This window comes from Parasteatoda tepidariorum, chromosome 4 (assembly GCF_043381705.1).
Source record: "Parasteatoda tepidariorum isolate YZ-2023 chromosome 4, CAS_Ptep_4.0, whole genome shotgun sequence".
NCBI lineage: Eukaryota > Metazoa > Arthropoda > Arachnida > Araneae > Theridiidae > Parasteatoda > Parasteatoda tepidariorum.
Genome location: NC_092207.1, coordinates 44651443 through 44670186, shown reverse-complemented (window position 1 = coordinate 44670186; position 18744 = coordinate 44651443). Strand labels below are relative to the sequence as shown.

At 27.5% G+C, this 18744-nt stretch overlaps 1 protein-coding gene across 1 annotated transcript in view; it reads right to left on the bottom strand.

Annotated features, from left to right (window-relative positions):
- The window catches only part of LOC107449434 (acid-sensing ion channel 4-A-like), a 76607-nt gene that overhangs the window by 7024 nt on the left and 50839 nt on the right, over positions 1 to 18744 (bottom strand). Inside the window, exons 8-10 of the mRNA XM_071180508.1 lie at positions 16598 to 16670; positions 11626 to 11751; positions 8802 to 8877 (exon numbers count right to left, since the gene is read on the bottom strand). Coding sequence (XP_071036609.1) covers positions 8802 to 8877; positions 11626 to 11751; positions 16598 to 16670 — 275 coding nt within the window. The remainder of the gene's footprint in view (positions 1 to 8801; positions 8878 to 11625; positions 11752 to 16597; positions 16671 to 18744) is intronic.

Here is an 18744-nt window from a genome sequence, read left to right as displayed (position 1 = left end):
CCTCTATCTCACGGTATGTCACATGACGATCTTGCTTTATCAGTTCACGCACAGCATCGATCTTTTCTGGCACAACAACGGATTTTGGACGACCTGCACGGGATTCGTCCTGGATCGAACATCGACCACGATTAAATTCGTTATACCAATTTTTTACAGTGCTGTAGGATGGCGCTTTATCGCTGAATAAAGAATTAAGTTCATCGAAGCACTCTTGTCTTGACAATCCACGTCGAAAGTTATGAAAAATAATGGCACGAAAATGTTCACGATTCAATTCCATTTTTTGAAAGAGAAGAACTTTTCAATTTACTGTCAACAACACAAATGAAGCTATAATGGTAAATCGTCTGCTGAATTTATGTTTAAAAATATCAAACTTTCGATTAAAATCGTTTGCGGTCGCCGAGCAACACTTACTGTTGCCAAGGCCAGAAATATAAATAGCAACTCTCGTATGATGCTAATGATAATTGAACAATTGAAAATATTTTTACAACGTTTACGAAATAATTTAGAAGAAAAGCTTAAATTGTGGTTGTCGAAAAACGAAAATTTTTGCTTTTTAGGCAGTACAAGAAGCATTTCTTTTACTTTAAAAAAAAACATTTTGATTTAAGACTGAAACAATAATATTTTGTATAGGATGAATGATTGTCTACGAATGTTAAAAAAGAGATATGAAAGACGTTTTTGCAGACTATTGTTTTGTGTATCATCAATTTTAAGATAAAAAGTTAATCATTGATCAATTCTACTACTAATTTCTATCTAGAAGCGTTAGTACGCAAGAACTTATTGAAGAAATGTTACTTTTAAAAATAATTCTAAAATGCAATTAATAAATTTGAATGTAAGTTTTTTTATTTTACAAAAATGTTTATCACAGAAGATATAAGAAATTTCTTAAAAAACTAAAGCTAGATTTTCAATGACGTATAAGGAAGGTAACTAAAACGTCACTCACAAATCAGATTGAATTTTTTTTATACACTTTGGTTTTTAGGTAAAAAATAAGGTTTATAAAATTTTTTGACCATTTTGTTTTAGTTGAGAAGTTATTAATTCTCGGAAATATATCTTTGGACAAAATAAATAAGTAAATAAAATCGTAAAATATGGCAGAAAATTCTTCTAGTGATAAATAACTAATAACAGTTGGAAGAATCCCTTTTTACTTAATCAATAAAATAATGTACAGTGCGCAGCGAAAGAACACCCTGAATAACTTTTGATTTAGTAATCGGATCTTCTCGTACTAGGACTCAATTTTAATGGTTTAAAGGTATGAGCTCAAAAATGCTAATTAATGACGACGATAATCTAAATTATGAAATCAGACACAAAAACGTACTTTCTACAAATACGCATACGCACTTTTTTCAAAATTTTTGCATAATTTTAAAGAATATATTTCTATATGGTGAAATGCAAGATTCGAACGAATCGGAGTTCCTAAGAAATTAAATTTTAAATAAGTCGTATATTAGATCGTGGAACCATTTGACCAATTTTTTTAAAAATTTTGTAGTTTGCTTTGTAAAATGCATTACTTAAAATGATTTAAAAATTTGTATTACATAATTTTAACTTAATTTATTTAATTTGAATGTGCATGACTTAATTTTAATTTTTCGACTCGTACATTTAGAGGGTCAGGAATCCATTACCGTTGATAAAACGATATGTTAATTCAAAGGTAGTACATTTCTGTGTCTGATTTCGTAAATTAAAATATCGTCTATACTTATTAATAAGCATTTTTTAGGCTACACACTTATATCATTAATATTGAGTGATACTATGCTTAAATCCAATCCTTAGATAAAAAGTTATAAAAAATCATACGCTTTTTAGCTCACATTACACAGTAATATAAATTTTAAATAACTTCCAACCACAATTCTAATACTGCTATTGAAGAATTAAATCAAAACCTATAGAATTTAATTATTAAACGATATTATTTTTATTCTGGTCACTAAATTCGTTCTTTAAATTTAAGTTTCTTAAAACACAAAGATTGAAATATTTAAATTCTGATGAAGGTGAAAAAGTCTTAAATTAAAGCAACCCTTTAAAGCTAATCAATCACTTCGTTTGTGCAACGAATGGAATTCGGCGACCTATTTAAGGTAAAAATAAAAGTTTTTAGTAACATAAAACTTAATAAATGCTTCAAATTCGGCAAAATAAATTTTATAAAGAAATTTGTAAAAAAATTTTCAGCATGATTGGTGAAGGTAAGATACTTGTAAGTATGTAAAAAAAATTGCTTTGATTATAGTGGATTACGGTTGAGTAATAACTACAAAATTTAATATTTTGAAATTAAATTAATATTCCATTTACGCCAGTTTTTTTAACTGCAATTGTATTTCCCTGAGAAAGAAAAGTATCGTCGAAACAAAGAGAATATAATGTTTTCTGGTACGATGGGAACACATTGGTAATGAGTTTGGTACAATTAACAATAAATATGGTTTATAATGTGTGATAATATGTGATTTCAGTATTGTATTTTTTATTAAATGTGTGGAATAAGAACTATAAGCTTTGAAAACCAGAATTTTAGGAAAACAGTTGCCATACGAACGAAAAAATTACCAATAGAATGGTGCAAATAACACAGATTTCGGTTTTTATTACCAAAATTATGGTAATCTTTACCAGAAATGTCATTACCATACAGTACGGTAATTTTTCCTGAGTTTTTTTCTCTCTGTGTACAAAATGCGTTATTTTTCAATAATGCTATTATTTTAAAATTTATGCTACTCAAATATTTTAATAATTTGAAATGATAAATAATTTATTGTTGCCATTGCTTAGAATACGCTAGAAGACTTGGTTTCAATTGGGCTTAAGAATGAAAATTTGATGTCCAGTCCGAAAAAAATAAACAAACTACTCCGAATAACTTTTAATCTAATGATTAGATCAGACTCACTCTCAATGGTTTTAGGGGTGTTCTCAAATAAGTTAATTAATTAGAGCAGACGATCTTTTAAGCTACGGAATACGACACAAGTACCTGCTTTGTCTGAATAAACATACCTTATTTTCGACGAAATTGGATTTCTAAGCCTCTAAATATGGAGGATCGCCACTAAGAACATTTTAAGCAAATTGAAAATCTTTTGAGCTCAATTATAAAATTTGTTTATACAATGGTAATTTTATTAAAAATTTTTTTTAGTAAATATTTCTTATTATTTTACTTAATAATTCGAAAAAGTTTCAATTGTAAGTTATACAAATGTTTACAGCATTTTAAAGAATGTACTTTCTTATGACAAAATGTAAAATATGAAGGAAATCGGATGAATAGTTCAAAAGCGTAAAGTATAAAAGTTGTTCTTTTAGGAATTAAGTCGATTTCACGCAATTTTTGTATTTCGCTATATAAAATTACATTCTTCAAAGTGATGTAAACTATGATGTATGATGCATGCTAACTTCATTCAATCATGAGGTACCTTTTGATAGATGAAGGTTGCCATTGTCGATAACTCCATCTCCCTCAAATTTTATACCTTGCAATTCAAAACTTTTTTGACTATTATTAAATAAAATAATAAAAAAAAAGAAAAGAAACTCAAAAGGTTATTCAAGGTTGTCTATTTTTTTGCGTATTGTACTACAGGTACAAGCCATAGGACGCAATTAAGAAAAAAATTTAAAAAAAAATTTAATCAAAAGTGTTTTTAAAAGACATTAATTGTTATTAATTGTTACGGAAAAAAGATATTAATTGTTACGGAAAAATCAAAACCTACATATGACATAAAATAGATCAATTTTTCATTATTATATTTTAAGTTGACTGGAGAATCTTTTTTTTCTAAGTGTTTTGAATTCACAAAACAAAAGGAATTCGATTTTTATTGATTCTTGAGAATATTTGGAAGGATTGATTCTTGTAAACAACTAAAAAATATTGATAGGGTAAAATGAAATATCGAATATTATATAAAGATATTTCTATTGCCAGAACGAAGAACAAATTCAGAAATTTGCATGACTTCAAATATCGACATATCTTTCAGAAGCATTTTATTCCAATTCCGTGCACAGAATAACTCAATATTGTTTCAAAACGAAACGTACAATACAAACTCAAATACTTTTTGTGCTATACAGCATGAAAAATCGGAATCTTAGATTAGTTTTGGAAAGCACGCTTACCTTACCCGAGAAAAAATTAAAAAAAACTTTTTTAGTTATAGTACAATTAATATAATTTTGTGTTCAAATAAACAAAAATAATTTCAATCAATCTGTAATTTCATTATAAATAAATTTTTGGATTGAAAAAAACTCTGAATGATAGATGAATTTTAATTTCGTGGTATAAAATTATCGTATTTTATAATTACCATAGATAATGCTAGCAATATAATCCTACTCAATGTTAATCGCTTGACATTCACAATATATCGTGACCATACAACACTGTTAGAAATTTCTCGAAAAAATGGTTAAATAACAATATCTTGAATGGCTAATTTACCATATTTAATCAAAACTGCCAAATAACCATAAATAAAATGGTAATCAAACTGTTAAGTTTGAGAAAGACTGCTTATTAACTTCTTTAACTTAATACGGTTAAACAACCAGAATTTTATCGCACCAACTAGAATCACCTAATGAAGCTACTTAGTTTTTTGAAATTGCTTACATATCATAGCCGAGTGGGCTTATCTGTCAATCTCATGACCGGCAGAACTGGAGTTCGAGTCCTAGTGTTGACACCACAATATTTCCCCCATTCCCTTCAACACATGAAGAATTTCCAGTGTCCGGCAACATCCAATGCCCATTACCTTACGAAAAGCAGAGCTCATATATCTAGTTAAATAATTCATTTCTCTTTACGTTTTTGAATAATGCTAGTTGTAAATGGGTAAAAAACCGTCTAGTTTTGTATTCATGGTTCTATAACCATACTTTTCGAAAATGGTTTCAAAACCATAAAGGAAAAAAATGTTCTTTATAGTAAACTTTACGGTTAATCGGATGAACAGACAGCTGCCAGTTATTTTACCATAATTTTTGAAAGAAAATTTTAACAGTGAATGAAGTGTACTGATGTTATCAATAAAATATTAATACTCTGCTTTATATTGCGTAAAAATGATTGCATTAATCAACGACAAATCAGAGTAAAGTCATGCATCATAAATCATTGCATGAGTTCAATGGTTCTGGGAACTTTTTATATTTATATTAATGTATTTTTATATGAGGCCATTTTTTAGATTTTTCTTTGTGTTTGTTAAATTAGTTTTATTAACTAACGGTTTAATTTTAAAAACATGGAAAAAAGCAAAATATTTCCGTTCAATACTGCAAAAATATATTTTCTTTCAAAGCTGAGATTCTTATTTGATTTTTATTTTTGTTTGTAATCTACATGCAATTGTTACTGAGCGATGGTATAACTATTGATCCAAATATTTTAACCTTTAAAGTGTGTTTCAGTTTGCATAATTTTATTTATTTATGTATCAGTCTTATTAGTGTTCTATCTTAGACCAAAAGACAAAGAGAAGCCGTTCACTGGTTTTGAAAAAGGGAATGAATCGACATTTCTTATAGACTTAGGTACTAAAAATTACGAGTAATACAAAATAATATCAATAATTGTATGTAAGCAAGTTTTGTTGAATCAATAAAGATTGCAATCAAGTAACATTGTTTTATTGTTATCCAAAACTAGTGATTATTTCAAAAGAATACTTCCAATAATTCCAATAAATGTGCAAACTTAAAATAAAAAAGAATAATGTTTGTTTCAATAATAAATTCAATGGTTTACTTTTTGAAGTTCCCCTTTATGATGGTACATAGAAATAAATTATATTATACTAAAGCTAATGAAACTTGTTTTAATCACTCTATACACTAAAAATCCATTTAGGTGTTCAACTTAACGTTACTTTTTGTTTTGCTGCATGTTGGCTGTAACAATTAGACGCATGAAACAATAAAGAGGTTAATGTGTATAGAGTATGAAGGAATAAATTTCGACAATTGGTTAGAAAATTAGAAGTTGTATAGTTAAGAAAAAGCGTAAGCTGCTCTACAGACTAAAAATTGAAATTTGACTGGTTGAAAGGTGTATTTTTGCTGATAAATTTAACATTGACTTTTTATAATTATCAATATGATTATAATTTTGATATTCTGACTTCAAAAGCTATTGCTTCTTTAATTGACATTACCACGAGGTTTTACTCACTTTCTTCTTTAAAAACTTTCTACTATGTTTTCCAAAAATACACATATATGTCAAGAAGTTGAAGAAATTTCATTAGTTCAGAGAATATGTAGCGCGAGCATACAGGTGGGTATTATGATTTTTTTAAAAAAAAAAATCATCTTTAGTCTAAATACACGAAGTCCTATACTTACACTAGAGTCTTAAATTTTATGTAATGCAGAGATGTTTCTAGATAAAAATTTGAGAGTCAAATTTTTACAAAATACTTCTAAATGTTTTTAAACATTTATAAAAGTTTTTTTTAAAAATCGGTTCTTGTCCAAATGTATTGCGCTGACATAACGGCGGACAATTTGGAAATGCTTAAAGTTTTTTGCACCTTGATTTGCACCTGAATCTAGATTCAACTTAAACTATGGGTGTCATATTTAATGAAAATGCCCATTCCTGTCCTTACAAATTTATCGAAGATTTTTCGCAATGTTATTTAGTTCAAAGTAATCGATTTCCAGAGCATATTTTGTGTTGACATAAAGGTAGCCATTTTGCAAAGTTTTAAAATTTTTTTTAGTTTGAGTGTTCGTTTGAAGCTTGAACTCAATCCAAAATACACAAGTACTTATAATATTACTCGTTAAAAATTACTGTCACTATGATACTTCTAATCTATCTATATATAAAAATGAATGTCTGCCTGTCCTTTAATCGAAGAACGGAGGTCGATGTCGAAATTAGACTATTTTACTGCTACCGGTTTGAGCAGGATAAACAAAAATCAAAATGGAATTTTCTGATTGATTAAGCGTTAGTCATAGTTTTAAATTAAACTGTAGACAATTTAATTTTGTCAAATATTTTAAGGATAATATCAGTGATATTTGCCAGCTCAAAGCTCTATTTGATGAAGAAAAGAGTTTACTGCACGTACTTTAATATTTAGTTAATTTTTGTTTGCTATGCCAGATAAATTCAATGTAGAACGTTAACGTGGTAGCATAGAAGGGCTATGTTACCAAATTAGTATTTTTAAAGATATCTGAAACCACAATTTTATTTTGTTCACAGGAATTCTTTTTAAACATGCTTCTATAGAAGTAAATAATTTAAAATCAACGGTAATTTCAATGAGAAAAAAAATTATTTTGCACTGAAAGGCAAAATTAATGGTAAAGTGGTACTAATTCGATTAGGAAGAGCGCAAAAATTCGTCATACTGCTATTGATGCCAATGATAGTAATTTGATTTCGATAATAGATGCGTACTGAGATAAAAGAAATAAACTATGTACTAAAAGGTAAAATATATAGAGTATCTTAATCGTTTAGAGGAACCGTAAGAAATTGCCATATTATTGATGTCAATGATGCTTAATTGACGTTGGTAATGTGTGTTAACTGAAATAAAAAAAAATAAGTACTAAAAATTTGCTAAAATATATACTAAAATATGTAATAAAATATGCACTAAAAAGCAAAGCTTAAGAAAAGGTAATTATTTGTGTAGGCGAACCGTAGAAAACGCCATATATAGATGACGCTTAATTAATTTTGGCAATTGGTTCAGTCGTAATAAGAATTGTACAGTGAACTTTGGCGTTGTTTTAAAAAATATTTTTTTGAGTGGCAGCAAAAATAGTATTTTAATATTTTAATGAATTAGAATTGAAAGAATTTTCCACAAGTACTTATAAATATTTTGAAGAGTATATTAAAGTTGAAATAATGAAAGTTCATATAAAAATCCTATAATAATTCGATTTGTTTTTAAAAATTCGGCTTTAGCTTGTTACCACTGACAAAAATATTTCGCATAAAATTTAAATAATGTGGATTTCTATATCAAATATAATAAATAGGTATAAAGTATTATATTGATATATTTGGTGATTATTAAAACTGCATTAATGCTTTGAAGTTTTAATACCGATACTGGAGAAATAAGTGTCTAAAGGTTCCTTGAAAGGGTTATATGCACCGAGGTTAGTTACTTGATATTGTTAAATTTTGACTATTAGGACGGAGTTGGCCGCGAGCAGTTTACATCATGCCAAGTGATGCTGAATACAGTTAATCTATATTCGGATGGGATAAACTGCAAAAACCATCGTTTGCTTAATTTAATAACGTAAAGTCACCAGAAAAGTAACAAATAATAAATAAAAAAAATTAAATTATTGTGTTGGTATATGCTTTTTAGTTTTCTGCATGATTTCATAGTGTTGTTCTGTACTAATGTATTGGTTATTTTTTGTCTTTTTCCCACTTTTCACGAAACATGGATATTCAGCTAGGTTTTTTTACTACATATTTTTATAATTGTTAAATTTTCTTAAAGAGTGCTCTTGGAAAACTATTTAGTTTCATTGTCAACAGCTATTTTCTTAGCTGCTAAATTTCGCTTTGTAATAAAATTTCTGCTTAAAAACCTAGATGGCTGAGAATTATGAACTATGAGAGCTGAGGTATGAAGAGAATTGTTGGCAGAGTCACCTAGTTGCGAAGAAATTAGTTAATTTGCTTTTCTAATAAAACCATTGATAAAAATGGGTTTTAAAAAAAGCATTATACTTACGCTGTAAATGGCTGTTTCATTGACATGGGTTACAAAAAAGGAATTGTAAAATATCTGCACGCCAATCAGACTGAATCTACAAAATATAAAAACAAATATGGAAACTGATAAGGAATAAAATAAATATGTCTTTATTTACTATTTTAAGCGGTTATAAGGTAGCATTAAAACATTAATAATTTAACAGTTTTAAATTATTTCACAAGTAAATATACTAAAATATAATTTAGCCTCGTTTTATTATTTCTTATGAGGTATCTTTACTGGATATACTAAATTTATGATTTGAAAGTAACATATATAAAACCGTAACTTGAAAGTGGAGCTTCCTGTCATCATTCGAAAGTGGTTCTACTAATATTTGTACATTAATTGAATGTTTGAAGTTTTGATTGGGGATATATTCTTAAAATTACTACATTGTAAAATATTTAAATTAGGGTATTAAGTACCGGTGCTTTTCACATTTAAACGTTTTTGAAACCTTGCCTGAATTTTTTAATCGGTGTCTTATGATTCAATTTTTTGTCTTTTAAGTCGAGTTCATACACGTAAGAAATAGGTACACGTGAAAAATAGGATATAGGTAAAAAAAGCTGATATGTACGTTAAAAAAATCTTGTTATCTGTTGTTATCTATTTTGTGGGTTATAGATAGGATTGTATTTTTTACCGTAATTTGATCCGGAATTTTTTACTTCTATTTCCGACTACAAAACCTTGGAAATCTCTATGTCTTACATTCAAATAGGAAGTTCCATTTTGAAAATAGGTACTTTATCATCTGGAAAGAGTATTTTGCCAAAACTAAAATCTTTAGTTAAATTTTGAGGAGAAGTACCCATCAGAATTTTCTTTTGCTGTTGTTATCCATTTTGTGAGTTACAGATTGGATTGTATTTTTTCCCCTAATTTGATTCAGAATTTTTTACGTCTGTTTCCGGCAACAAAACCTCGGAAATCTCTATGTTTTACATTCAAATAGAAAGCTCCATTTTGAAAATAGCAACTTTATCATCTGGAAAGATTATTTTACCAAAACTAAAATCTTTAGTTAAATTTTGAGGAGACCCACCCATCAGAATTTTCTTTTGCTGTTGTTATCCATTTTGTGGGTTACAGATTGTATTGTATTTTTTACCCTAATTTGTTTCAGAATTTTTACATCTATTTCCAGCAACAAAACCTTGGCAATCTCCATGTTTTACTTTCAAATTGAAAGCTCCATTTTGAAAATAGCTACTGTATCATCTGGAAAGAGTATTTTGCCAAAACTAAAATCTTTAGTTAGATTTTGAGAAGAAGCACCCATCAGAATTTTCTTTTGCTCTTGCTATCCATTTTGTGGGTTACAGATTGGATTGTATTTTTTCACCTAATTTGATTCAAAATTTTTTCCCCTAATTTGATTCAGAATTTTTTACGTCTATTTCCGGCAACAAAACCTTAGAAATCTCTATGTTTTACATTCAAATAGAAAGCTCCATTTTGAAAATAGCAACTTTATCATCTGGAAAGAGTATTTTACCAAAACTAAAATCTTTAGTTAAATTTTGAGGAGAAGCACCCATCAGAATTTTCTTTTGCTGTTGTTATCGACTTTGTGGGTTACAGATTGGATTGTATTTTTTACCCTAATTTGATTCAGAATTTTTACTTCCATTTCCGGAAACAAAACCTTGGCAATTTCTATGTTTTACTTTCAAATAGAAAGCTCCATTTTGAAAATAGCAACTTTATCATCTGGAAAGAGTATTTTACCAAAACTAAAATCTTTAGTTAAATTTTGAGGAGAAGCATCCCTCAGAATTTTCTTTTGCTCTTGTTATCCATTTTGTGGGTTACAGATTGGATTGTATTTTTTCCCCTAACTTGATTCAGAATTTTTTACGTCTGTTTCCGGCAACGAAACCTTGGAAATCTCTATGTCTTACATTCAAATAGAAAGCTCCATTTTGAAAATAGCAACTTTATCATCTGGAAAGAGTATTTTTCCAAAACTATAATCTTTAGTTAAATTTTGAGGAGAAGTACTAATCAGAATTTTCTTTTGCTGTTGTTATTAATTTCGTGGGTTACAGATTGGATTGTATTTCTTCCCTTAATTTGATTCAGAATTTTTTACGTCTGTTTCCGGCAACAAAACCTTGGAAATCTCTATGTCTTACATTCAAATAGAAAGCTCCATTTTGAAAATAGCAATTTTATCATCTGGAAAGAGTATTTTGCCAAAACTAAAATCTTTAGTTAAATTTTGAGGAGAAGCACCCATCAGAATTTTCTTTTGTTGTTGTTATCCATTTTGTGGGTTACAGATTGGATTGTATTTTTTCCCCTAATTTGATTCAGAATTTTTTACGTCTGTTTCCGGCAACAAAACCTTGGAAATCTCTATGTCTTACATTCAAATAGAAAGCTCCATTTTGAAAATAGCAACTTTATCATCTGGAAAGAGTATTTTGCCAAAACTAAAATCTTTAGTTAAATTTTGAGGAGAAGCACTAATCAGAATTTTCTTTTGCTGTTGTTATCGATTTTGTGGGTTACAGATTGGATTGTATTTTTTACCCTAATTTGATTCAGAATTCTTTACGTCTGTTTCCGGCAACAAAACCTTGGAAATCTCTACGTTTTACATTCAAATAGATTCAAATTCAAGATACATTAAAATAGATTCAAATTATTTTCAAAACTTCCATTTTGAAAATAATTAGAATGATCTTTTGTTCATACAGAAGACAAATAAAAGCTAACAAATTCTAATATTATATTGTAACAATTATTCCTAAGTATTTAAATGTTTCTTAAAGGAATATTATCGTACTCAGCATCCGAGTTGATAACTGAAGGTTTACCACCTTTGGTTGACAAAGTCTTGGCTTTCTTTAACAGGCGAAAGAAATCTGGATTTAATCGACTTGCTGAATTTATAAGATCATACTGATATTCCCTATAAATACATTAAACAACAAAATATTTTAAGTAGAATATAAGTATACAAAACAAAATCTTTATAAAATTAAAAATAAATTGTGTGATAAGAATTTAGAAAATCTTAAATTTTTAGAGAAAAAATAATTAAATTTTTGAGAAATAATATTTAATTTTTATTCATTATTCTATTATGTTATAATTAACTATAAAATAATCGGTAGTAATTTCTATTTTTGAAAACGAGGAATAATTAACGTTACTACAGAGTTCTCCTTAGGAACACAAAAAGCCGGGCGCTTCCTGACGTAAAAAGGCACTTGAAGGCACTCACATGGAGGGAAAGTTTTGAAAGGGAGCTAGCTCACTTACCTCCGTTAAAATTCATCAAAATGAATAAATTCATAATAACTGAATTTGATCCTCAAAATTTTTAAATTAAATTCTTATACTATTTTAAGTATATATTTCAAAAATTAATATTCTCCATTATAAAGAAATAATAGAAAATGTGAACTATTCAAAAATAATTAAAATCAAGTTAAAAAATATCTCTAAGAATAAATTTTCTTCGAAAAAAAGTAAATTATGAAACAGAATTAACTAATAAACAACTTGGTAGTTTTTTTTTTAAATTTTAAACTGAAAATTATGATTAAATATATCTGTAAAGATGCATTTTAATATAAAAGATATTTATTAAAAATAATAGTAAAATTTAAAATCGCTGAAAAATTCTTAAATTTTATAATAATTCTCCTCTCCCCCCAAAAAAGGAAATTAATAAAAATTTAACCAGTTGAAAATAATCCCTACTAAGTAACTATTTGCCATAGTAATCAGAATTAATTAATTTATTTATTCCGAATTTTTAATCGAATCAATTTTTCTAGAGTATAATTATTGCGAGATATGTGTATAAGATATATTTACATTTTAGTTTTTCTAATTTCTTTTTCTTATTTGTTTATCCATTATGGGGCCTCGGGGCACTGTCAGTTTTTGGTATTACCACTGACAACAGAAAGGCTCCTGTGTGTAGGCAGGCAGTGTGTTCCCTGAGGAAGTGTTGCTTGCTAACACAAATATCTTATAAATTTTTTTCGTTTTCTGCTAGAATAGTATTTCTGACTTAAAATGAAAGAAATTAATTATTTTAATTTGTTTCTAAATTAAAATGAAACAAATCTGGTTTTAAATGCTTTAAGGGCTTTTTCATTTTGATTTATTATTTTAAATGTTATTTACTTATTTTGTTTTTTTCTGCATTTGTAAATCAGTTTCATTATTTGATTAGATTAAATATTCATATTTATTCATGAAAATAAGGCATAATCCATTTAAAAATAAAACATTTTAATAAGTCAAATAGTTTTTAATATTTTGTATAAAAGCAAAATAAGAGAATAATGTATTTTTAAAATAGTAAATATGGAGGAAAACTTTCAATTCTTTTGGACTATATTAAATTTTATGTGTTTAAATTTAAACTAATGTTTATTGCTAAACAATTGTACTGATCAGTTTTAGATTTTAATTTTTTCTTTTCAGTGTGCTGGAAAAAATATACTTTTTCCTAAGGAAATCCGAACTCTGGTTAATAATCTGATATAACAGCACAATAACCTTCGAAAAATTTATTCCAAATTTTTGAAAGGAAAAAAAAATTGATATGAATATTTCTAGGGCCGAATATCATGCAAATTGTACCTATATAACTAGACAACATAAGAAAAATATTTTAATTAAATAAAGGAATGAAATTACGAATTACAGTTATTATCATTAATAATTTTCATTAAAACAGATAATTAAGAAAACAACCTTTTCTGGAAATATTAAAATAAAAAGGTAGTGTTTTTAAAGGATGGCGGCTTATTTTTACAAAAAGGGAAAAGAGGGCGCTTTCATAGGGATCAAAGTACAGGAAGACAAAGTACAGGATACTCTTCTAAAATCGCTTAGAGAGTACTGTAACTAATATTGAGTAAACTAACCATTGTTTGTAAGGTTTTTAAATATTTTGCTCGGTATACTTTCGGCTTGACATGATAGGCTTTTCGCCTATCGTAACTTGAGATCAAATGTTTTTAACTTTTCTGCCTTTGTAATTTTGGATTTTGCTTTGGATTTTTCATTAGTTTAGCTACTTTTAAATGTTGCATGGAAAATATTCGTATAACTTCTAGAGTTGTTCTACTGATACTGAAACTATTTCAAGCAATGACGGATGCTAGAAGTAAAAAAAAAATATATGTATTTATAAAATAAATGCCATTAATTAAATTGGATTATAAATTTCACAAAAGTTAGTTGATAGCCAATAGCTGCCTGAATCGTAACTGGTACATCAACTTTCTTTATGATATAATGTGCCACGATATTATGACATAATGTGCTACAAAATGATGGATGATACTTTTTCCTTCCTAAAGACAAGGAAAATTTTAAGTAAATAATAATGAGTAAACTAAGTCTTTTTTCACGATTTCAAATATTTTGCTCGCCATACTTCAAAATAAGTTTTGATTGTAAGAAATTAGTAATGAATAAAATAAGTATTATATAGTGTCAAAAAAAAAAAAAAAACGTCGTATCTGGGTAAAATTATGCACATCCATCTGAAATATTTTCTTACACGTGGAATGGATTTTTATTCTTCTGCACCAGTGTTTCCCAAACTTATGACTTTTGTGTACCCTTTCCAAATTTTTCGTAACGCTGTGTACCACTAGTAAAAAAATGAATGTATTTTTTACTACAAAAAAATTTCACAAAAATTAAAAACCACAACTGGCTGTTGACATCACTAATTATTGACTGTTAACTCTGCGAAAAATAACCAATAGAAAAATGCGTAATCGTACATTTTTATGGCTAGCCTTGTTTTTAAAGAAAAGTTTTGGGAAATTTTCGCTTGTTGCAAGTTATTTCGCATAAGAACGCGTACCCCCTCGAAACTGTTCCCGTACCCCTGGGGGTACGCGTACCACACTTTGGGAAACACTGTTCTGCACTGTAAGAAATTCTTGATCAAAATACGGTGAAAATTACGGTCTCTCAGGGTGGCGGTACTCTCTACCATAAGGCAGAACAAAAATTTGACTTCCGTAATTTTTTCAGTATTTATTTAATTACAGTAACACATTACAGTGCTGATGTTCTTATTATGTTTTTAGAGTAATTCGGTGTTATTGTAAAAATTACGGTATAATATTTTACGGTAAAAATGGATTTTACGGAAAAATCGGATGATACATCCAAACTGCTGGTTACTTTACACCATAATCTGATCCGGAAAATTTTATAGTGTAGATAATACATGCATTTCACTGTCTTGTGTTTCATATTTAGTTTGCTTGAGTAATTTTATTGCAGGACATAGAATATATTTAATTCATTTGTTTCACTAAATTAAAGAAGTTCCCTAAGATTGTACACCTCTATGATTTTTCCTACCAGCATTTTTTAAAAAGTCATCGATGATATTAAGGCTACTCGGCACTTAATAGCATTTATTTTTGCACATTTTGGTTAAAATAATTTTTGATAAAGTCATTCAAACGAAATCAAAAAACTTTCGTAAATTAAATTTGAGAAAGTAATATTTTAATAATTTAAAATTATATTTTTCAATATTTTTAAAACGAGCGTTAAATGATAGATATTTTTGAAATTTAGCATAAAGATCCATATTTTGAAATGTATTCCAATACAGTATATTTTTGACTTCATTCCAAATTTTGTCAACAAAAGAGAATAATAATGTTTAATTTATGACATGGTGTTAATTTATTATTGAAACCTGTCATTCTATTTTTTTGGCAAAGTGCACAATTCAGTGTTTAACACAAAATTTCTTTTAGTTTATAAAATTATAATGTAATCGGATAAAATATTTGAAACGAAAATGTGTAAAATATTGATTTCTTAGAATGTGACACATTATCAAAATTGTGACACATTATCAAAAATAATGGTGCACATCAAACCATATAGTGTCACTTTAGTAAACTGTGTAACATATAATAATAATAGTTCAGCTTAAACTGAAACACTTTTGATGTAAACTTTCTAGATATGGTTCTAAGTAACAATATTATCGTGAAGCAATCAATTAGCAGTTATAAAAGTGTAAAAAAATAGTTAAGTTAGTTATTAGTTAAATTAGTTAAATTAATTAGTTAAATTAGTTAGTAAAATTAGTTAAAAGTCGAAGATAAGTATTAATTATTTTTTAAATTGCATATTAAATATCTACGAGGACAGTTTTGGTTATCCATAAGCCTTAAGAAATGAATTGAAAACTATTTACAACTCCACCTCTCTCTTTTGATCATTGGACTCTCTTTACTTTATAAGATAAACAGACTTTCTTTTACTTACCCTGCCATTACTACCATAACTTTATTGCTTTCAACAAATAAAGAATATGCTGAAAAACAGAAGGTTCGAAATTTCTTGCCAAGGGCTAAGGATCTTTTAAGAGGATATATAGAATTTACAAAAAATTCATTTTTACTAATGTGGAAAGAAATAAAAAAAATATTATTCATAATACTTTATTTATACACTGTTTCCCTTATTTCATATGTCAAAATTATAACAGAAAAGACAAATAATAAAAAGTGTAGTCAGTCACTCTTTTTTTCAAAAATTCACTTCCTTTACGCTTTTGAGGGTATTTAAAAACAGTTCAAATTAAAGTAGATTAAAATTTGAAATAACAATAAATGCAACTAAACGTTAGAAACACACTTTTAAAATGTAAACAAGTAAAAATAATTAATTACATTTTATGCTAACTTAAGTGAGTTTCCAATTTAATGCAAAGAAAATTTTTTATAGTAACAAAGCAAACTTACTTGCAAGCCGGGGGGCAATCACACGTTATTTCTCCTCTGTCATTTGCAGTGACGACAGAGATGAAGCATCTGTCTAAAAACTGTACTTTTAATAAACAAATTTTATGCAAGTAAAAATGACCAAATGCACTATTTAAATCATAAGCATGAAGTTATCAAAGTGGTAACACTAGAGGGTAGAAACTTAACAGTTGACCAATTTCAATGATTTCTTCGCTATAATTGTTCTTTCTTGTCATAAAACAGTTTTTCAACGAGAAGTGAAATTACCATTTTTCTTTAAAGAAATTTGATTTCTCAAGAACTATTTAAGCGATCTCGCTCAAATTTCTTATTTCACCATGTAACATTAAATTCTTAAAAATAGGGTGAAAAATTGTATACCTTACAATTCAAATTTTTTCCGACTATTATTAAATGAAATAATAAGAAATAAAAACAAAGTCATTTATTGCATTGAATTATCTTTGGATAAACGAAATTAATGACCGTGAGCACAAATTCTTCAATCATTTAAAACATTTCCGAAATATGGTGAAATAACGAAAAAGTGAAATTAACATTAAGAGGTCCAAACTTTGGATCGCTCTCCTGACCAAACTATTGGAACCATATTTTCCGAATTGCGGCAACCCCATATGTTTTAAGGGTCAGAAATCCGAGTTAATCTAAAAAATGAAATGTTTATTCAGAGAAGGTACGTTGTTGAGTCCGATTTCATTACTTAAAACATCGTCTGCACTAATTAATTAGCATATTTTATTAATTAGCATTAGCCTCGATTTCATTAGCTCAAAAGTTATCAGTGCGTTCCGTTTTTTTTTCCAGACTCTACAGGCATCACATTGTGCATGAAACTAATCGAATCTCTTAATCATTTAACGAATCTTTTTAACTGCAATTTATAATATATATAATAAATCTATGAAAAATTAGCCCTCAAAATAATTTTTGAGAGACGAATAACAAATTTAAACTCTGATTTAAATAAGTATATCTTAATATGTGACGTATTATACTAATATCATAGAATTATATTATAAAAAGGAAATAACTCTTTTAGTTTTAAACTCTTAATTTCGAAAACAATCAAAATAAAAATAGTAATAATAGAAGAGTAGAATAAAAAAAAATAAATATTACAGGTTCTTATAATATTTCATAGGAAAATGATACCTTTATGACTATATTAATTTTCTCCTGTTGTTGATTAAAAGTATATGGAAATAAATATGGGAAAACCAGATCCTACTATATGATTATCCGGCTAAAAAAAGTGCTGAGACAACAATAGAAAACAGTATCAGACCATTCTGTTTTACGCTATATAGAAATACATGCGTTACGATGGTTTTGATGATTACCATTATCAGATATAAAATAATGAATCATTTCTTGTAAAGAAAATAATGATATCCTGTATCAAGAGCAAATAATTCGAGCTTCACACACTGTTTTTTTTCTGTTTTATATAAATATAACAGTATAGTGATAATAGTTAAAGGAAACTTTGAGATCTCTATACATTAAAAATGACTGCTTATACAGTTTCATAAAGTAGCGAAACATAAAAATATTATAAAATATCTAATTGAACTTTTTTAGAGTTTGAAAATCTTTTTCTTAAATCTTCTACAAGAAAGAAATGAGGAAATTTAGATTACACTGTCTAATATGTTCTTTGAACCACTCAAGAGATTTAATTATTCTAAGTTGTTTTTTTAGTTTCAATTAATTTTTTTAAGATTAACGAAAATGCGTTAATGCAACTTTGTTATAAATAATCCATCAATGCTAGTTCATTTAATAACTACTATCCAATTATAAGATTTTTCTACACATTATCATATTAATTTTTTCAGAAAATTTTCCAATAATTCATTTTCATTATCACCATTCATCCAGAGTTATAAGGAGCTTACATTTCTAACTTTAATGCTATTGTTAACTTATAGTTTAAAGAGATTTCACTAAAATTGCAATGTAACAAGATGACGAATACATAAAATAAATACACCTCATTGATTAGAATTAAAAATAAATTGAATAAATTGATTAGAAAGAAAAAATATTGTGGATCGAGAAAAAAATATTTCCGTCTGTGCGTGATAGTATTTCTCAACTAAGAAACTGATATTTACTGCTGT